Consider the following 21,374-nt stretch of genomic DNA (forward strand, 5'->3'; position numbering starts at 1 on the left):
CCGGCGGGCACGCAGCACAGACCGCACGCCTCCCGCACCGGCGGGGGCGGGCTCCGGCCCCTCCCCCCAACCCCCTTCCTCCTCCTCCTCCCCCCGGGCCCTGCCCCCACCCGCCCCGCAGCGCCCCGCACCGCCTCCCCAGGCTGCCGCTCGCGGGCGGCGCGGCAGGGGGCGCTGCGCGGGCCGAGCTGCGGGCGGCGGCGGCGGCGGCGGCGGCGGCGGGAGGAGGCGGCCGAGGAGGCGGGGGCGGCGGCAGCGGGGGGCGGGGAGCCGAGCGCGAGCGGAGGCGAGCGGCGAGACACGGGCTCCGAGGCGCCAGCGACGAGCGAGAGAGAGCGAGCGAGAGAGCGAGCGACGAGCGACGAGCGCGCCCGGGAGCGAGCGAGCGAGCGACAGCCGCGCCGCCGCCGCCGCCGCCGCGCAATCCGCCGCCATCCCGCCGCGCCCGCGCCCGACCGCCGCCCCGACCGCCATCGCCCTGCCCCGTCGCGCCCGCGGAACCAGACCAGGTGGGCCGGGGGCGCGGGGCGGCGCGGGCGGCCGCGGGCCGGGGGCGGCGGGCCGGCGGCGGCGGCGCTAAGATGGAGGCGCCGCGGCCCGGCCGCGCTTTGTCTCGGCGGCGGCGGCTGAGGGCCGCGCTTTGTCCGCGAGCGCCGAGGGGCCGCGGCCCGGGGGCGGCCGGGGGCCCGGCGCTCGCCATTGTGGTGGGGGGCGCCGCGCGGCCGCGGGCGGGCGGGTCCCCGGGCGTCGCGCGAGGCCCCGGGCGCCCCCCGGGGTCGCCCTTCCCGGGGTCGCCCTCGGAGCGGGGACGGCGTCCCGGCTCTGCGCCCCCAGCCCACCCCCACCTCGCTCACTTTTCCAAAAACGCCGAGGGTCGCGCCGCAGGCCGGGGGAGGGGCCGGGGGCCGCCGCGCGCCGCCCGAGTTGGGGGTCGGGGGCCCGCGGCCTGCGAGCCCGGGTGGCGGGGTCAGGGGCCGCCCCGGACGGCGGCCTGGGCTCGCAGGCGGGCACCACAGGGTTATTTTGAAAAAAACACTGAATGCTCTCTGGCTAAAAACGTTTAATAAACAGGATGTCGCTGCTCGGGGCCCGCCAGATGGCTTTTTTTTTTTTTTTCTGCCCCCCCCCCCACCTTAGTTTAAAAAAAAAAAAAAAAAGCCCAGCACTGTTGCAAGCGGTGGGCCTCTCCGGAGGGGCTGGCCTACGTGAGATGGGAAGGGATTTTTCCCTCCTTCCTCTCTCTGAATATCACGGGGCGGGGGCGGGGGCGGGGGCGGGGGTCGCAGCCCACCTGGAGGCGAGGAGAGGGGGTGTTTTCCTGGCGGCCGGCAGCTTGCAGCGAGCGGGAGAAGGGGGGCGGGGAGGCTCTCTGGAGCGTGTCATTTGCTAAATGGCTGCCTGAGAGAAACCTTTCAAGCCTTTGGGTTCCAGGTCTGTTTTTTATTTCTAGTTTTTGGGTTTTTTTTTTTTTTTGCTCCTCTGTCAGGTTTGTTGTGCATTTGGTGGTGCGTTCTGCATTATCATCCGGTTCGGGTTCTGTCACCACCTCTGAAGTCCTAGCACGGGTGGGGGTTCTTCCTCTCCAGCTGCAGCCGGTCAGCCATGTCTGTGCACAGCGCCTGGTGTCAGGGGACGCCGGGGAGGCCCCGGGCTCTGCGGGAGCAGTCCCGCTCCGGGCGCTGGGGCTGTGTTATGGAGAAAGGTAGGGGCGCCGTGCCCTCCACCTTGTCTGGCTGGGAGAGTGGCAGAAGGCCTGGGCACACAGCCGCTGCTCTGCTGGGTGGTGTTCCTTGTACGACTGTTTGCGTAGCTGCTGAGGTCCCAGGACAGATGCTAGCCACTGGGGTGCCACCCACGGCGCCAAGCCTGCTGTGGACGCCACGGCTGCTGGCCTAAGGCTCGGGCAGGGAGGAAGGAGTCCAGGGCACAAAACAGCACCGGGCCCTTTTTCCGGGCCAGGCAAAGCAGCGTTTGGAGCTGAGCGCTTGGTAGACCTGGGGGTGTGGTCATGGGTCCCTGTCTTTGGACCTGGGGTCCTGGTCCCTTCAAAGTCCAGTCCTGGAGCTGGGTTTAAGGCAGGGCCAGAGATCCCCCAGGACGACGCGCAGAGGCCCGAGGAGGCCCAGCCTTTCCGGGGTAACTGCTTTTCCCTGTGGGGGAGCCTCTGCTTGGACAGGCAAGCGTGTCTTTTGGAACCCGAGCCGGGGTCTGGTCCTCGCCGGTTCTCTCACGGGAGTCTCTGAGCCTTAGCGCCCGCATCTGAGATGGGAGTATTTGGGCCTGCCTGGGTGTCTGGAGGCTCTTGGGAGCTTCCGGTAGGATTTGTAACAAGGTGCTTCAGCCCACAGGACCGCAGGACGGGGATGGACAGCTACCTTGTTTTTGTTGGGTCCCTGGCCGTGTCCTCCAGGGCAGGTGGAACTGTGACCTCCCCGCTCCACATTGTGTGGCCAGCTAGTGTTTTGGTGTCGTGGTTGTATGTGCTACCGCCTGGGAACACCAGAATGGCTCAGAAGGGTTGGGGAATTCAGCCAGAATCTGGGTGTCTGCTGCCTGTTGGGCGGAGGCTGAGCCCGGCGTGGCCACCGTGAGGGCTGAGATCCAGGTTCCCTCTTGGTCAGCGTGTTGGTAAACAGCGCTGGACACGGGCTAGTTTGCAGCCTGGGGGAAGAGCTTGTTTGGTTCACTTTGGCTTTCCCACAGTCTGTTTTTTTGTCTAACTTCTGTGGCCCGCTCTCCGGGCCTCCTGTTATCCCTTCGCTTCCCTTCTGACTGACTGCTGTGTTAGCTGGCTGGATAGGGAGGGAGACAGCGGGCTGCCCCTCCCCCGGTGCCTGCATACCTGTGGATTGTAGTTGCCCACTGCTGACCGCGTGGCCCCTGTCCCCGCTGTTGTGGGGGCCTGCCATGGCCTACCGTGCCCTGAATCCCCCAGGCCCCAGTGGGCCACTTGGGTGAGAGGAAAGCCTAGGGAAGAGGGACCAGACATTCTTGGGAGAGTGGAATTTCAGGAATGGCAGGTCAGAACCGGTTCTGCCCAGCTCTGCTTTGGGCTTGGCCGAGGGACTTTTTTGCTAGGCCTCTGGTTGGCCTGTTAGCTCCTCCCCAGCCCCTTTTGAATTTCAGTTCCCTTTTTTCCCCAAAGGATTATTTTATTGTACTTTCAAGTGTGTGTGGTTTTTTCTTTTCTTTTTTCTTTGCGCAAAGTACTGACTCATGTTGCTAATGGCTGTGTGCTGGTTTTGTGTATCATTATTCTGCCGCATGCGATTGCTTGTTTCTATTTCAGACCAGAGCAGGCCAGGTGGGCCAGTGCACGGGTTTCTAAAGTGGATGCTGAGGTGCTCCGCCATCAATGTATGTATCTCGTTATGGGCAGGCAGATACTAAATAGGGCAGAGACGTCTGTTGGGCTTTGTGATCTGAATCTCACATTTTTGGTTTTTCACTACAATTTAGAATTCTTTCTGGGACTTGTTCAGCCTCAGGAACCTTAGTTGGCACAGCCTGTGAGGATGGAGATGAGAGAGGGACAGGAGGTGGTGAGGCTCTTGGTGAAGTTGCCTGGCACCAGCTGTTAGGCGTCCTCCATGGGCGTCCTCCGTGCACGCCTGCAGACCTGGACTCGGTGTGGGTGGTGTCACTGTGTGTCCCTGTGGATGGCCCATGGGAAAACTCTGCCCGGGAGAGAGGTTTGCCTTGGTGACTTGAGCCAGCAGTCTGGGCTGAGCTTTGTTCTCCGCTGTGCTTGTTGATTTTCCGTGTGACCCACGAGACAGCCCCTGCCTGAGATGAGGGCCCGGGTGCTGGTGGGGTGCTGGCACCGACGCTGGTTTGTAAGGCTGTGTGTACGCGGGAGGCATCTGGGGCAAAATGCAGTCTGTCTCAAGTTGCTGGTGGCCTTCCACGTTCTCTTGCTCCCGTCCACGAAACCACGAGCCTCCCCTGCCGGTGCTGCGTACGTCGGGCTCGCAGCCTGTGTCATTCTCATCTTGCAGCACCATTATTTGCCGGCCGGAGTGCAAGACCCTTTAAGTACGTTTCCCCTTGTTGACAAAAGGGATGTTTTCCCTGGAAAAAAAATTGGAAAAGTAAGTAAAAATACAATAATCTCTCCATCTAGAGATAATGACAGTTCCGATATGTTTGCCTTCAGAGTTGGAACAATGCTGTATAGACCAGTTGATGGTTTGCTTTCCCCTCTTAACATTGTGGTGTTTCCCCAGTGGCTGGAAACGTGATTTTTCTACGGTTGCACATTGCAGTGGATGTGGCTATGCCGTGGTTTGTTCATCCTCTGCTACTGGACCTTTAGGTTGTCACAGCCCTCTTGTCTCTCTTACGGACAAAACCCCAGGGCGTCCTGTTGGGGTTATCTCCCCACAGTGGAGTTTCCGGGGCTCCTTGTTGAGGTCTCTTACACACCGTATCCATTTTCTCCTTGAGTCCTTGTCATCTTCCCGTCTTGAGCCCAAGGCAGCTTCTTCATGAGCTGCCAGGTCTGGGTGTCTTGGTTCCTTTGATGAGTGTGGCTTAGAGTCCTCCATTTACTGGGGCAAGTCTGGACAAGTCTCTTAAAAACACTTGCTGTTCCTGGCACATAGAGGTGTGTGCACTCTGCTGGCACTGCTTAGGGCCTGTGGTGCAGTATGGAGAAGGCAAGCCCCTTCTTAGGGAGGCTTCGGGACCCCCAACCCTAGTGTCAGCCATGATTCTTCCCCAACCCTGTTGAGGTCTTCCGTCGCTGGTTCACTTCCCAGATGCTGCAGGAGCCAGAGCTGAGCTGATCTGAAGCCAGGAGCCAGGAGCTTCTTCCGGGTCTCCCACCTGGGTGCAGGGGCCCAAGCACTTGGGCCATCTTCCACTGCTTTCCCAGGCCATAAGCAGGGAGCTGGCCCTTAAATACAACTTTAAAAAAAGTTTTTTTTTATTTGAAAGTCACAGAGGGGGCCGGCACTGTGGTGCAGTGGGTCAAGCCTCTGCCTGTGGCACTGGCATCTCATATGGGGGCCAGTTTGAGTCCCAGCTGCTTCACTTCAGACCCAGCTCCCTGCTGTGGCCTGGGAAAACTGAAAGATGGCCCAAGTGCTTGGGCCCTGCACCCATGTTGGAGACCCAGAAGAAGCTGCTGGCTCCTGGCTTCAGATCAGCCAGCTGTGGCCGTTGTGGCCATTTAGGGAGTGAATCAGTGAGTGGAAGACCTCTCTGTCTGCCTCTTCCTCTCTCCGTAACTGTGCCTCTCAAATAAATATATAAATCTTTAAAAAGAGAGAGAAGTTGGGAGACCTTTCATCTGTCGGTTTACACCCCAAATGGCCACAACAGCTGGGGCGTGAGCAGGCTGAAGCCCGGAGCCTGGTGTTCTGAGTATCCCGTGTGGGCTGCGGGGCCGCCTTTGCTGCTGCTTTCCCAGGCACGTGAGCAGGGAGGTGGATTGGAAGTGGAGCAGCTGGCACGTGAACGGTTGCTCATTTGGGATGCCTGTGTCAGGTGTGGCAGCTTATCTTGCTGTGCTACAATGCCAGCTCCATAAATACAGCTTTTTAAAATATTTTTTTATTGTGATAAAATATGCATAACGCGATGTACTATTTTGAAGTACAGTGTCGAGCCGGGAGCTCGGCAGTGTGTGCAGCCATCGTCACTGTCTCTCCAGAGCCTTCTCATCTTCCCATTCCCATGGAACACCAGCTCCCCGCCCCTGCCCACCCCCGCAGCCCCCGTTCTACTCTCTGTCTCTGAATTCTGCTACTCTGGGCCCTCACATATGTGGGGTCACACATTTGTCATTTTGTCTGATTTATTTAATTTAGCATTTTGTTTCCAAGGTACATCCACATTGTGGCATGTTTCAAAATTTCCTTTATTTTTTTTAAGATAGGTCTATTTAAAATACAGTGACAGTGAGATCAAATATAGGCTTTTGAAGACTTACTGATTTATTTGAAAGAGCAATAGAGAGAGATTGTCCATCCACTGGTTCACTCCTAAATGACCACAACAGCTGGGGTTTGGCAGGCCAAAACCTGGAGCCAGGGACTCCATCTGGGTTTCCCACGTACTTAAGACATACATTAGCAGGAAGTGGATCATACGTGGAGCAGCTGGGACTCAGCTGGCGCTCTCAAGCGTGGTTTAACCGCTGTGCCTCAACACCCTCCCCTCTTCCTCCTTCATTTTCTTCTTTTTTTTTAATCTGAAAGAGTGACAGAGAGGAAGAAACAGAGGTGCTGGTTCACGCCCCAGATGGCTGCAATGGCTGAGGCTGGGCCAAATGGAAGCCAGAGGCCAGGAGTTTCTTCTGAGTGGCCGAGGCCCAAGCACTTGGGCCATCCTCTGCTGCTTTTCCCAGGCCATTAGCAGGGAGCTGGATTGGAAGTGGAGTAGCCTGGACTTGAACTGGCACCCATAGTGGGATGCCGTGCCACAGCGCTGGCCCCACCTCCTTCCTTCTTAAGGATAGATAGTGCCCACCATATTTACATTTCACATTTTGTTTACCCAGTCTTCTGTCAGTGACTTTTATTTGTGAACTGTCCTTTCCCCTGGGGAGGGAGTGAGTGCGCCAGGAGGCAGAGTCCTCAGTGTGTGCTGGGTCTAACACAGGACACTCCTGGTAGCAGTGTGTGCAGGCTCAGCTCTGCTATGGAAGAGGGACTCCCAGGAGCCCGCTGAGCAGGCAGGCCCACCTCAGGCTAGGGGTGCGTGGCCGGGGAAGGCGTTCTGGAAAATGTAGCGTCTCTTGAAAGTAGTAAGCTGAGCCCTGGCATATTAAACACGTGTTTCTGTGTTGAAATCAGGAACACATGGCCCCTGAAGACAGCTCACGGGTCGGTGTGCTTTCCAGAGTGCAGAGGCCCCTTGAATGTGAGCATTATGCAAGTGCAGGAGAGGAGGGCAGATGGTGGCTGTGGCTCCGGGAGGCCTGAGCTGACTGTCCCCAAGTGCTTCGGGATCCTGTCTTTGTCCAGAGCCACGGGCTGGATCGCCGCAGGAGCTACTGGAAAAAGGAGGTCATCTCCAGAGCTCTTTGCATGGTTCCTTTGTGTCTTGCAGAGCTTTTTTCGGCAGGTGCTGTTTACATACCGTTCAGAGCTTAAAGAACAGCTCTGTTCCAGGCGGGACAGAAAACAGGGGCCTGTCTGGGAGGGGCCGGCCTGGGACTGAACGGGCTGAGTGTTGAGAAAGCTGGGGAGAGCAGGACTTGTTCCGAAGCATAGCGTGGAATTTTCTGGGTTTTTCCCCTTGATGAAAATGTAAGTGTAAAAATATGTATACTCAGAAAAGGAAAGCAAGCATCCAAAGGAAAATGAAAGCTCTCTTCTCTCCGCCTTCTCAGGCAGTAACCACTGTTTATGGTTCAGTGTGTTTATCCTTCCAGGCTCTTGAGCGCACACGTAAATACGGCTTCATGTAGGTAGGTGTTTTAAAAAACAAAAATGAGGATTGCGTTTCCAAACATATCATAAGCATTTTCCATAGTGTTTATTAGGGCTTGAAAAATATGCAAGTGTATAAAGAAGAAAACAAAAATAGCTCCCATGGGGCCAATTATTCCCAGTTGGTGATTTGGGGGGGTGGGTAAAGATTATTTTATTTAAAAGGCAGAGTTACAGAGAGGGAGAGAGAGAGATCTTCTATCTGTTAGTTATTCCCCAAATGGCTGCAGTGGTCAGGGCCGGGCCAGGCTGAAGCCAGGAGCTTCATCCAGGTTTCCCACGTTGGTGCGGGGGCCCAGCATGTGGGCCATCCTCTGCTGCCTTCCCAGGGAGTGGATCGGAAGTGGAGCGGCCAGGACACTGGGATGCCAGCACTGCAGGTGGTGGCTTAACCCGCTATGCTACAGCGATGGAGGGCTGTATAAAGATACAGGCTCATCCCCAGTCCCTCTGTAAGGAGGCTAAGGTTTTTGTGATTCCTTCCAGAAAAGACACATTCTCCACGTATTTGTATTCTTAGGCAGTGTGACCCTGTCACATGATGAAATGTCTTGGCGTGTTCTGTGACAGCACGTTACAGATGGATGGCGTCATCTGTTTTAGCAATGCAGAGAGTCGTTTGTGGGTATAATGGATTTATCCTAACTGGTGAACATTTAGGTTATTGGTAATTCTGTGGTATTACCTAATTTTGGTCCAGTTGTGCCCAATTTCTGTTAAAAAACAGTTTGTACATAATCATGTATGAGATTGTTTCCGCAACATGAACTCTTTAGTTGAATAACATTTTGGTGAGAGTTCTACTAAATTCTTCAGAAACCTTTGTATCAGTTTGTACATAATAGTGTTAGAGCATGGTTTGTTTTTTTTTTTTTTTTTTTCCTTCCCCTAAGGTTTTTTAATTGAAAGAGTTGGAGAGACACAGAGAGAGGGGTCTTCCATCTGGTAAACCCCAAATGGGTGGCAACAGCCAGGGCTGAGCCAGGCCAGAGCCAGGAGCCAGGAGCTTCAACTGGGTTTCCCAAGAGGATGGCAGGGCCCCAGGCACTTGGGTCATCTGCTGCTGCTTTTCCCAGGCTAGTAGCAGGGAGCTGGATTGGACGTGGAGTCGCTGGGACGTGAACATTGCCCGTGTGGAATCCTGGCCTCAAAGACCATGGCGCTGGAGAGTTTCTGAGTTGGGGACCATCTAAATGAAATACCCTTTTTGGGTCATTTTGAATCTGCACGTTTCCCAGTCAACGCAGTCACTGCTTCAGGATCGCTGTAGTCATTGTAGGGGCTCAGGCTGTGATCGCGTGGCACCGTCAGGGAAACGTAGCTCTGATCACCGGGGTCTCCAGCACAGAGGTGTCTGCGGGCAGCTTCTCAGGCGAAGACGCCGTGGGGACTGGAGGGCCACTGCAGACAGGCTCACAGGTAGCCGCGTCTGAGTTTCCCTGTCAACTGCAGTGGAGTGGAGGCAGCTGTTTCCTCGCGGCCTGTGTGCTCACACACCGGAGCCTACGGCGTGAGCTCTCCCTCCCCGCAAGGCCCTGAGCGTTGACACTGCTAGCATTTCTTTCTGGTGTATCCGGGTTTACTTGGGGGCTGCTCGTCTCGTGTCTGATAATAGCCGATGTGCAGTCGCTCAGTTTCCTGTTCAGCCACTTGGCCTCTGGGCTCCAGCTTTTCCCTCTCCCCACTTAGGGAGAAGGTGAAGGGCCCGGGTGGTGTTCATCAGACGCGGTTGGAAGGACCTGTGCTCTGGCAAGATGAGTGCCCAGAGGAGGCACGGCAGGAAGTGCACTGCACACCCAGGGCCCTCTGGGTTGCTGTTGTTAGCTGGGAGCTCACGAGGGGAGGCAGGACCACCTTGCCCCTCTGCCCCTCCCCCTGGTGGACAGCAGCTCTCTTTGGCGGGTACTGGATGCACAATGCAGCACCCCACAGCGCAGGCCCTAGCTTTGGGGTCGACTGCCTTCAAATCCAGATTCTACCACTTCTGAGCCTAGTGACTGAGGGCTAGTTGTTTTTTTTTGTCTCCAATCTTTATTCTGTGTGTGCACAAAGGGTTAGCAGCACCTTCATAGAACAGGGGAGAGGATTCAGAGGTCCCTGTGTTGGAGTGTTGTTTATAAGGTGCCTGGTGCAGGAAGCAGGCTCTCGAGAAACAGTAACTATTAATGGCTGCTGGCTTTGGCACCACAAGGGCCTGGGGGTTTGGAGCTGGTGGGTTATACACTTGGGGCTTGTTTATTTACTAGATGTTGGGCTTCTAATTGCGTGCCAGGCTCTGTGCTGTGTGCTGGAGACTTAGACCTAGAGCAGGTGGCTTGTGCCCTCAGCTCCGGGAGCTCAGATGCCTTAACCACAGGGGCCTTCTCGCGGTGCGGGCGCCTGGGAGCTCTTTGTGTCCATCTCTCGCCCCAGTTAAACACCACTGCAGAAGTGTTTTCCAGCTAATGGGGCGTCTGGGCACTGACTGCTCCTGCTGCACTTTGCCGAGTCCGTCCTGATCTTGAAGAGCGTGAGGTAAGTGTCTCGGAAGGAGTGAAGGCAGCTAAGTTAAGGTCGTGTGGGTTCTGTGCTTTCCACCACCCACACCTCGCCGCTGGAGGGTTGGGGCAGTAAGGATGGGCTGGGTATGGACAGATTTCTGGGGTGCGTTTAGCCCAGTGCCAAGGACCTCATCAAGTCAGGAGTGGTGTAAGGGGTTGATTTCTGCATTGCTCAGCCTACCAAGACTACCAACAACATAACAGTAACAGTACAGGCTTGTTTCGAGAATCCCAGCACTCCCCAGGTGCACAGTAGAGGGTGAAGGTCGTCCCCTCCCTGCTGCTGGGGAGACCATTCTGTTCCCCAGCTGATGGGGATATTTTAGCCATGTAGGAATTCCAGGCCTGAAGCGAGAGGAGGTGAGTGTTTCATGGTGGGCTCAGGCGAGCAGGCGGAGGCTCCCCGGCATCATCTGGCAGCCTCCTTGCTGTGCTGTGCTGTGTGCCTATCCTGGGTGGGTCCACCGTGGTGCTGACCACACTCAGTGGTGCTGGCTCAGAGAAGGTCAAGCTTTATTCGGTGTTGTGGGGAGGGTGGGGGCTGGGCCGAGTGGGCTGTGTGCCCTGTGGTGTGCCGGTGCTAGGCCTGTGGGGCAGGGCAGGAGGGCTGTGAGGACAGACTTCTTACGGAGATCTTGTAGCGTGTGTGTTCATTGTGAATAATCCGTGAATAGTTAGTGTGTTTGCAGTGAGGACAAACGTTCCTCTTTCCACCTTGCTGAAAACCTGTGAATGCCCCTAGGGAACATCTGGCCAGTATTTCAGGGTTCACTCTTTGTTCTTTCAGACCCGATCTTGTCTGCTCAGTTCCCCAGGGCCTGTCGTCGCTGGGTTTCTGTAGTGTCTGAGGCTTGGAATAGAAATAGTGTGTGGGTTGTTGGAGATCATGTAACCGCACATAGCCCTCTCAGCCCCTCTCCCCACCTTCAGTGTCTTTGGATTTATTTTTCTTAAAGAGAAGGTGGGTTGTGGGGGCTGCACTGTTGAACACACACCCCAGGGCATGGGGCTCAGTTCTGAGAGGAGGTAGTGGAGCAAGGGAAAACACGGTGTGACCTTGGCCTGTCCTTCACCTCCTGGTCTGCATGGAGGGGAGGCAGTAAGCTTCAGCGTTGGTTAGGAGGCTCTTCTGTGGCTGTGGTAGGTTTCAGTCACCTGGCTAACAGGTTGGGTTGCTTGTTGCGAAGGAACATCCTTTGGGGCTGCCCTGTGGGAGTGGTGGTTCCAGAGCGGTGTGTTTTGAGTAGGCGGCTGTTCTGCGTCCCTGTGGCGTGTCTGGGGCCTGGGGAAGCGGTTACAGTTCTCCCTCCTCACCTTTCTGCCCTTCCAGTTCCTTGCACACAAACAGTTCCTTTAGAAATGTCAGATGGTATAGAAATACCGGCCCAAGTGTAATGAAGATGCAAGTACTAGAGTGCTGGTTGTAGCACTGCCTGTCGTAATGTACACGTCCATCCCCGGGGCAGTGGGTAGGTAAGCTACCCCCGCGTGGGGGACTGCTGATAGGCCTTAGAAAGATCGGAGCAGCCGTGCGTGTTCTGAGAAGGATGACCATTGTGTGAGAGAGGTCCACTCGGAGTCCCAGCACAGTGCAGAGTCCTCAGCAGACCACAGTGCTGCCGAGGGAAAGGCCGGGCAGGGTCCTGCCAGCTTAGCAGTGGTTACCTTGGAGTTGGATTGATTGGTCTTGCACACTGAATTGATCGTGTTGACTGTATTAGTAACATGTACGAGTTCCCAAGGCAATGGTTACCCAGGTGTCACCTAAATTTAAGAACTGGCATAGCTGAGGGGAGTGGTCTGGGCAGGGACTGGACAGCTGTGCGCTGTTGGTTCTTTCCTGGCAGGGGCTCAGATGTATCCACGCAGAGTGTGTGGCTCCTGGTGCTGGGGCCAGGCTGGTGCACTGAAGTCAGGCCTTGGTAGTGTATCTGTGGCTCTTGGGATCTGTTCATCTGGTTGGGAGGAACAATCCAGTATAAATGCCACCTGCAGTTTCTGTTCTCTGCCAAGTCAGATCCTGCAGTAAAGAATGCAGATTTATTTTGTTGGCATTTGTAAAGTACTTCTCGCTTGCTATTTTACTATTATTTGGAGGTGGTAAGGGAAGGAGAAACTGAAATAGAGCTGTGCGTGTCTGTGTTGAATTTGAGGCTGGAGTAGGAGGCCTGTATGGCACTTCTTTCCAGTGCCCATCCCTCACTGGGTGGTGAAGTGAAATCTGCCCCCCCCATAACTGCATATTCAGAAGGGGAGGAGGCCAGTAACTGCAGAATGCAGGTGGGGTTCTAGTCAGTCCTCAGGCTTCAGCCTGGGCGTGTGTGCTTGTGAGGTGGATCCGGGGGGTGTGGGTTTTACCGACTGCGGTGCCAGTGCCGGCTCAGACCCCACCCAGACCTTCACGTTCACCACAGGCCCTGGGGGCACTGGCAGAGCCTGGGCATTTGTGGGCATTGCCTGGGACCCACAGAGCAGACCTCGTAGTCCCAGGAGCAGACCTTGTGTTCATAGTGCCCCTTGAATGTCCCACACTTCCCAACTGGACCTGATGCCTGCTTGAATTGGGTTCAAGTTCAGGGTTTTCAGCTCTCTGACTCCAGTCATCCAGTCACTTAACCTTTTTTTTTTTTTAATTTTTAAAATTTTTTTTTTATTTTTAGACAGGCAGAGTGGACAGTGAGAGAGAGAGAGACAGAGAGAAAGGTCTTCCTTTGCCGTTGGTTTACGCTCCAATGGCCGCCGTGGCCAGCGCGCTGCGGCCAGTGCACCGCGCTGATCCGATGGCAGGAGCCAGGTGCTTTTCCTGGTCTCCCGTGGGGTGCAGGGCCCAAGCACCTGGGCCATCCTCCACTGCACTGCCTGGCCACAGCAGAGAGCTGGCCTGGAAGAGAGGCAACCGGGACAGAATCCGGTGCCCCAACCGGGACTAGAACCCGGTGTGCCGGCGCCGTAAGGCAGAGGATTAGCCTAGTGAGCCGCGGCGCCGGCCCTTTTTTTTTTTTTTTTTTTTAAGATATTTATTTTGTTTATCTGAAAGAGTTACAGAGAGAGGTAAAGACAGAGAGAGAGAGGCCTTCCATCTGCTGATTCACTCCCCAGGTGGCCACAACGGCCAGAGCTGCGCTGATCTGAAGCCAGGAGCTTCTTCGGGGTCTCCCACATGGGTGCAGGGGCCCAAGGACTTTGGCCATCTTCTACTGCTTTCCCAGGCTACAGCAGAGAGCTGGATCAGAAGAGGAGCAGCCGGGACTAGAACCAGTGCCCATATGGGATGCCGGCCAGGGCGTTAACCTGCTGTGCCATAGTGCCGGCCCCCAGTCATTTTTTTTTTCTTTTTTGACAGGCAGAATGGACAGTGAGAGAGAGAGAGACAGAGAGAAAGGTCTTCCTTTGCCGTTGGTTCACCCTCCAATGGCCACCGCGGCCGGTGCTCTGCAGCCGGCGCACCGTGCTAATCCGAAGCCAGTAGCCAGGTGCTTCTCCTGGTCTCCCATGGGGTGCAGGGCCCAAGCACTTGGGCCATCCTCCACTGCACTCCCGGGCCACAGCAGAGAGCTGGCCTGGAAGAGGGGCAACCGGGACAGAATCCGGTGCCCCGACCGGGACTAGAACCTGGTGTGCCGGTGCCGCAAGGCGGAGGATTAGCCTAGTGAGTTGCGGTGCCGGCCTGCCCCCAGTCATTTAACCTTGCTGAGCCATGATTTATTTTCCTTTCTTTGCCTTTTTTTTTGTTGTTGTTGTTAATTTTTATAAGACAGAGTTAGAGACACAGAGAGGGATCTTCATCTATTAATTCACTGGTTCACTCTCCAAATGTCTACAGTGGCCGGGGCTGGACTGGGCTGAGGCCAGGAGCTCCATCTGGGTCTCCCACATGGTCACAGGGGCCCAAGCACTTGGGCCATCTGCTGCTGCTTTCTCAGGCACATTCGCAGGGAGCTGGATCTGAAGTGGAGCAGCGGCCATTTGAGCCGGTGCGCATACAGGATGCCAGTGACCCACTGCACCACTCTTCCAGCCCCGAGCCATGATTTCTTGCACATAAAATGGGAGAACTAACACCTTTCTTTCAGTGGTTTAGTTATGTTTTATTTCTTGTTTCAGAGGACTCCAGTTTTTAAATTCGGATTTATTCAAGCATTAGTTTAAACTGCTTTTGGCTTTTTCTTCATTGCCTGCCTGCCTGCCTGCCTGCCTGCCTGCCTTCCTTCCTTCCTTCCTTCCTTCCTTCCTTTCTTTCTTTCTTTTTTTTTTTTTTTTTTCCCTGAATTCGATGGTGATTTTATTACAAGGAAAGAAAGCAACGCATGGGTCAGCTAGGTAATAAGTTCAACTACAGGGGCAAAGGATCTTTTTTTAGTTCTCCATCACTACACATGGCTCTCGCCCACGTCTCCTCTCAGAACACGTGGGTTAACAATCTCAAAGGGGGAGGTGGGGGATTGAAGTCCATCTGGTGGGCAGGGAAGGTGGTGCCTCCCCCTTCTCTTCTGGACACGGCCCTCAGCACGGTTCACTTCGGATGATTTTGATATCATGGCCGTCCTCCCTGATTTTCATGCACAGGGTGCATTCGTTGGGGTAAGTGGACATGTCGCTTCCACACACGGGGTTGAAGTCCCTGGGGCAGCCTGGTAACTTATACTGAGCGCAGTTCGGTGTTCTATACTCTGAAGGCTGCCCGAACTGAGAGTCCGCAGAGGCTGCCAGGGCCCCGGCCAAGAGCAGCAGCACCAAGCGCAGCTCCGCGAGCGCCATCCTCCCCACGTCGTGGGCCGCCGGGACTGCGCGGACCCCGCGGACCGCGCCACGCGCACCGGCAGCTCGGGGCTGGGGGCGGGGCGGTCCTTCCTTCCTTTCTTTTTCTTTCATTTATTTGAAAGACAGAGTTACAGAGAGGTAGAGATAGAGAGAGAGAGTCTTCCATCTGATGGTTCACTTTCCAGATGGCCACAGCGGCCAGAGCTGTGCTGATCTGGAGCCAGGAGCTTCTTCTGGGTCTCCCACGTGGGTGCAGGGGCCCAAGCACTTGGGCCATCCTCCACTGCTTTCCCAGGCCACAGCAGAGAGCTGGATCAGAGGTGGAGCAGCTGGGACTAGAACTGGTGCCCATATGGGATGCTAGCACTTCAGGCGAGGGCGTTAACCCGCTTCGCCACAGTGCCGTCCCCCACTGTCTCTGTTTTCCTTCACATTTGATTTATCTTTTTTATGACTTCTTAAAAATGCTTAATTTGCTTTTTTTTCTACGAGGAATTTAAAACTTTAAGTTATCAGGTTTCCTTTAAGCACAAATTTATCTCTGTTTTCAAAGTTTTTTGTCATATTTTCTTTAGTATTCTGCAGCTGTGTTTTTGAATTCCTCTCTGATTCAGAGTTTTTAAAAGTGAATTGTAAGATTTCCAGTGGTTGGTCATTTTTGTTTCTCCTTTTGCTGTGGAGGTGTTCGCTCTTGAGGACTTGAACGGTGTCTGGAGTCACTTGTGAGCACGTCTGCTTGCATCTCTCGGTTCCATCTCTGTGGGTCGACTCACCCGCTGGCTCTGCCGAGGTGCAGAGATCTGTTTTTTCTCATGTTTTGTATTTCTGATGATTTTCTCATTTAAAAACTGCACTGTCTCTCTGTAGGTCTGGTCAGTTACAGTCTCAGGGTGGGTTGGACCCCTCCCCGACCCTCATAAATCTCTTCTTCGTTGTATTTCTGAGCTTCATCGTGCAGCCGCATTAACTTTCTCTCATTGTCGCGAAGGTTAGTTGTGTGAATCTGTTCATGCATCCTAGTAGTGATCTACTCTAGCTGGTTTCCATGTAGTTCCCACAAATAGTGCTGCCGTTAGTCTCACCATACATGTCCTTGATGCATTGTGTGTGTGTGTGTGTGTGTGTTGGGTACGAGTAAATGCCCAGGAAGCAGTCGGCAGGTCCTGGGGTAGGGCCGTGTGTTCCAGTGCCTGTGCCGGTCGACACGCCCCTTGCCACGTGTGAGCGGTCTTTGCGCTACTCTCTCGCCGGCTCTTGGCATTGTGAAGATCCACTGCTCTCCAGACTGATGTCCAGATTCCATGTCAGTCCAGTCAACATCCCAGCAGGCTCTTTCTTTGTTTCGTTTACAAATCGACCAGCCAGTTCTGAAATTGATATGAACGTGCAAAGGGCTGAGAATAGTCAAGGCGTTCTTGAAGGATGAACAAAGCTGAAGGAGGGATCTAACCACACATCGAGGCTGGGTAAGCGCCACAGTTAGGGCCGTGCAGTGGGTGCGGTGGAGGCGGGTGGGCCGAGTTACACTGCACATAGTTTATGACAGAGGTGCCGCGCGACAAAGGGGAGAGCTGGCCTTCCCACAGAAGGTGCTGGAGAAAGCTGGATTCTAAACACCAAAGGGAAGGTAGAATGTAAAGCTTCTAGAAGAAAACTTAGGGGAATATTATTTTAGAGGAAGCAGGATTCTTTGAATAGGGTAGGGAAAGTACTAGCCGACAGAGAAGATGGGTAAGTAGAAGTCCATTAAAGCTCATGTCTTCGCTCTTTATAACGCTCAAGAAGGAGCAGCTGACCCTCCTGTGGCATGCTGGTTAACGGCCCTGTCTGTCCTGGAGCCCTCTGTCCCCCTTGCTCTTGTGCCCACGGCACAGCCGCTGTCCCAGCTTCCTGTGCTGCTCATGCTGAGACCTGCCTCTGTGCGGAGCCCTTACTTCTGATCCTGTGTGCTCAGCTGGATGATTTGGGCCAGACTCTGAGACGGCTTCATCAGTGAGGGCATCCAAGACGAGTAAGTTGAAGTCCAGAAGTGGGCACGCTTGGGGTTGGTTGGGCCATTGATGTTTGTCCAGATGGGTTACATATCCATTCTGAACCAGTCACTCTAAGGGGGGTGGGCTTCTCTTGGACCTGGCCCGTCTTCCTGTAGCTGGGTGTGGGTCTGTGCCAGCTTCGCTCAGGCTCTCAGGCTGCCCAGGGACGAGGGAGAAAGAACTGCTGGGTGGACAGACGGGACTGGCCCCTGAGACGTTTGCCGTCCTGTGCTGTTAGCACAGCCCTGGGCACCTTCTGAGAAGGTGAATGTTTGAGTCTTACGCTGTGCCCACCCTTGACTTGGTCAGCGGAGTGTCGATTGCATTCTAGATCGAAAAGCATTTTCCAGGGAGGGCAGCGATGAGAAGCCACCGATGTTGCTCCTAAGAACCCCCTGCAGTTCTGATCGCTTGTCCCTGGGACCTGTGTTTTTTAGGGGGGTGGGAGAGGGTAACTTAGAAGCTTACAGTTCTTAGCTTTATCCCTAATGTTCTGAAATTTTGTGTTGTGCCTTGTGTTCTTTTACTTGGTGGGCTTTTGCACTCTGGGGTACTTCAGCCCTGGAGATGTTTCATTTGATAGTTCCTCACCGGCGCCCCCTCCGCCCCACCCTTGCTTCTAGAACTAAGCAGATCTGGACTCCTAGATGAATCCTTTAATTAGGGGGTTACTTTTTCAGAGGTTGCTTAACTTTGCCTTCTACCTCTTCTGTTGGGTTTTGTAACTTTAGGGCAATTTACGGAAAAGCTGGAGTTGGAGTGTGTGCTCACGCCCACATCTTTCCTCCTATAAATGACAGCACAACTGATGAACCACATTGGTGCCTTGTTATTAACCAAGGTCCGGACTTTGCCGGGAGACTGGCGGTCGGTGGACTGCCGGTGTTTTCGATGATCTTGACAGTTATGAGCAGTGCTGGTTAGGTATTTGAGGAATGCCCCTTACTTGGGATTTGTTTGATGTTTTTCTTGTGATTAGCCTGAAATTAAGGGATTTGGACTATCACTATTTAATTCCTAGAGTTTTTTCTTGCTTTTTTATTGTCCCTTGAGGAAAAAAAAATCCTGTTTTAGTTTTATGGGTGTAGTATCTTATCTTAATTTTCTGAGGATGTTAGTTTTTCTAAAAAATTTTTGAAGAGATCTTATTTATTTATTTGAGGCAGAGTTACAGAGAGAGAGAGAGAAAGGTCTTTTGTCCGCTGGTTTGCTCCCCAAATGGCTGCAGCGGCTGGAGCTGGCTTGATCTGAAGCCAGGGGCCAGGGACTTCTTCCGGGCCTCCCATGCAGGTGCAGAGGCCCAAGGACTTGGGCCATCTTCCACTGCTTTCCCAGGCCACAGCAGAGAGCTGGATCAGAAGAGGAGCAGCCAGGACTTGAACTGGCACTCTTTTGGGATGCCAGCGCTGTAGTGGAGGCTTAGCCTACTAGGCCACAGTGCCAGCCCTGAGGATGTTAGTTTTATATTACGTATCTTTTTGTCTTTGGTTTCTGGCATTGTCTGTTTCCTGTAGGTTGCCTATTTATTTGGTCTCTGCCTTTTAGTTGCCATCTCAGATGCCTGTGTGATTGGAGATTGGGTGGGCAAGTAGGTAGGAGCTCTTCCGTATAGGCGCCCCAAGTGTAGGTTTTTTCAGAGCAGATGCCTTGGAAAGGAACCCCGCCAGCTTGGAGGCCACCCTGCTGTGTGGTGTCAGCAGAGAGGCCCAAGGCTTCTGTAGTTCTCCACTCCCTCTGGCTTCTCTCCTCACCCCTTCCCTCTGATCTCAGCCTGGCCTGTCTGGTCTGCTGTGTCCCGTGGGGGAGGGGAACGGGACATGGGGTTCTGGCGTCGCATGCGTGGCCTCGCGGCAGTCCCGTCTCCCCCTTTGTTCCTCTTTCATCCGAGGAGGATGGGTGTTCTCCCCACTGCACCCGCACTTGCGTTTCAGCCTGCTGAACGTGTTACAGCCGTGTCTGCCAGGGTCGTCCCTGTCTTCTGGGTTCTCTTTATTGTTTACTTCGTTTGAGGGGGTTCTGGAAGGGTGAGCCCCACGTGCCTGTGGTCCTTCTTGCCTTGGGGAACCAAGAACCCCTCCATTCTCACTGTGTTTCTGTGCATTGGAAGGACCAGAGTTTGTGTGCGTGCGTGGTGACACAGCCTGTTTAGTCACACTCAGGCCCGAGCGCTGTTGCGCACATCAGGGGACGTGGCCTGGCTTTGTGCGTCAGGACATCTGCAGCTGCTGCAGTGGGGAGGCCCAGAAGAAATGGCCGGTGGGGCTCCTGGTCGCTTGTCCCCGCCTCCTTCCAGCTGTGCGGTGAAGTCCTCCGTCCTTTCCCCAGACCTTGAGGAGGGGCCGGCAAGGCAGCAGTGGCTGGCTGGCTTCCTGGAACTGTGTTAGGTGTTGATGTAGCTTTGGTTAGCTTCTAGGTGAGGACACAGTAGGGTGGGGTAGCCTCAGGCCTCCTGGGCTCCTTTAGCTCTGGGCTTTGTGTGTGCAGAGGGAGCCGCTGCCTGTGTGAGGCGTGGGCCCCGCGAGGGTACTGTGCCACCTGCTGCACGGGGAACCGCGTTGGTAGGAAACTGAGCGAATGTCATGTTGGGAAGGCAGGGAGCCATGCTTTCTCTGGGGCCAGGCTGGCCTCCTTCTTCCTCCCTCTCTGCCCGGATTCCGGCCTGCTGCAGGTGACGTCATTCCGTTGGGAAGGGCTTTGGGGTGTTGTAAACAGAGTCGCCCCTGAGCTGGCCAGGGACAGCTGCGGGTGCCTGGGATGGCTTCCTCTGCATGCCTGCGCTCCAGCAGCTGCCGTCTCTAAGCTGTCTTTAAAGTTATTTTCATAATTTTCTTAAACAAACAGCAAATCTGTTTAGAATTCATACGCAATGTTTTATGACCTTTCTTGCCAGACTCCTTTGAATAGGAAATGAAAATGGAATAGCAGGAGGCAGATAATCAGTGTTGCAGCGTGGCAGCGCCAGAGTGCGTGGGGCTTGTTCTGGTGAGGGGAGGTCTAGAGATGTACCTGGGAGCTGGTCTGGGGCTTTGTGGCTTTCCCCTGTCAGGCATAGTCGCGTCCTTTTGTCCTGAAGAGTGTTACAGGTAACCAGTGAGCCTCTGCACGCCGTGTGTGATGGCGTTGGATCTGGGTGGATGCACCTAGAGCCCTGGCTTAGGAAAGCCTGGAACTGGGGCAGCTGAGTGTTGTTTAAAATGTTGTCTCCAGGTTTGCTGAGAACCAGAGTGTGTGTGTCTGTCTCCTGAGAGTTAGTAAAGGGTCCACCCATAGGCCTGGAGCAGCTGTGAATTTGAGGGCGACACGCACGTGGGGCAAGCTCCTGGGGCACAGTGCCGGGTCTGCCCAGCACCCCAGCGGCCCTGTCAGTGGACTGGAGGCTTTGCTGATGAAGAGGAGTCCGGAGAGACGAGCACTGTGGCAGGGCAGGGAGAGGAGCCTTGGAGACAGCCTGCCGAGGCTGAGCGCTGGATCAGAGAAGGTGTTTGTCTCGTTTTCTGCTTACACGCATGCCCGAGAAGTGCGAATGAGCAGTTCTGTCACAGTGCTGCGGGCCGGAGGTGAAATACACACCCGGTTTCAGAGAGGAGACGGGCGGGTGGGGGTTGGTGCCGGTGTAGGGCCGCTGTGTTTGTCCTCCAGGTGTCGTCTGGACGCTGGGGCTGTGGACTCAGTCCAGGGTGTGTGATTGCTGAACAAGCCATGGGCCTGGCAGGCCGGAGCGGAGTCAGTGAGGCAGAGGGGCATGCAGGTCAAGAGCAGGAGAGCGAGGTGAGACGAGAACTGGCCGGAACCGGCCCCAAGTCCTTGTTTGTGGTTTCTGTGGCTTCCTAACGGGGCTGTCTCCTCAGGGCCGGGACCACCCCGTTCTGGTGGTAGCCGCTGTCCCCTCTAGTGGACGCTGGGTGGTCACGTGGCAGAAGCCCCACTTCGCTACCCCTCTGCTGCTCCTTGGGAGCGTATTCTCAAGCAGTGTTTCCTTGGCAGTCTGCTGTGTCCTGCAGGTGAATGAGCGGACTGTGCCGCGACAGGCCAGACTGCAGCTTCCCGATGGGCCAGCTCCCGATCCGAGGCCAGGGTGTGGGTGCTCCGGCCTCCTGAGAGCTGCCCCTGCCTTTCTGACCTCTGGGCTGGGAGCCCGTGAGAGCTAGAGATGTGGAGGGCTGCGCGGTTGAGTGAGCCCAGCTAGACGGCCCCGCCCCACGTGGGTGGCACTCTGTTGGATCTGTCTTGCTGCTCTGTGTTCATTTGCTTACTCTTAGCCTCTGGGCCAGCGACCCAGTTCTGGCCTGCCTCCTGCTTTTGTCGATCAAGTTACAGGAAGCAAGCCGTGCCCCTGTACACCATCTGCGGTTCCCTCATGCTGCACTGATGGTGTGGGGCAGTTGCAGCACACTGCTGGCCAGGGAAGCCATGTGTATTTACTGTGCGGCCTTTTACAGAACAAGCAGACTCCTTGCTCCTGGAGTTCAGAGGCAGCACAGTTCAGGGGTGTCTGGCACACGCACTGTAAACATTTGAGTAATGGAAGTGATGGTGCAGCCTTCCCGTGTGAGGTTCTTTTGGCCCGACGTGGACGTGTTGGGGAAGGATAGGCCTTGTCA

The 21,374-nt window shown here is 55.1% G+C and overlaps 2 protein-coding genes across 14 annotated transcripts in view; one reads left to right on the top strand and one right to left on the bottom strand.

The window, feature by feature from the left end:
- The first annotated feature begins 259 nt into the window (after positions 1-259).
- The window catches only part of PRRC2B (proline rich coiled-coil 2B), an 85,130-nt gene continuing 64,015 nt past the window's right edge, over positions 260-21,374 (top strand). For 9 of the 13 annotated variants that reach the window (XM_051835384.2, XM_051835386.2, XM_051835387.2 and 6 more), the window contains exon 1: positions 279-509. The gene's annotated coding sequence lies outside the window, so the exon portion shown is untranslated. Of the gene's footprint in view, positions 510-1,381; positions 1,432-21,374 lie in introns of those variants that run through there. The other 4 variants (XM_051835389.2, XM_051835396.2, XM_051835385.2 and 1 more) reach the window with 3 other exon arrangements.
- LOC100356501 (serine protease inhibitor Kazal-type 2) lies at positions 14,212-14,817 on the bottom strand. Its single transcript, XM_008249060.4, has one exon. The coding sequence runs from the start codon at positions 14,735-14,737 to the stop codon at positions 14,483-14,485; it is 255 nt and encodes an 84-aa protein (XP_008247282.1). The 5' UTR covers positions 14,738-14,817; the 3' UTR covers positions 14,212-14,482.

This window comes from Oryctolagus cuniculus, chromosome 1 (genome assembly GCF_964237555.1).
Source record: "Oryctolagus cuniculus chromosome 1, mOryCun1.1, whole genome shotgun sequence".
Lineage (NCBI taxonomy): Eukaryota > Metazoa > Chordata > Mammalia > Lagomorpha > Leporidae > Oryctolagus > Oryctolagus cuniculus.

Excerpts from the sequence above, each read along its gene's own strand:
- LOC100356501 (XM_008249060.4), bottom strand. The coding sequence starts at position 14,737 with ATGGCGCTCGCGGAGCTGCGCTTGGTGCTGCTGCTCTTGGCCGGGGCC.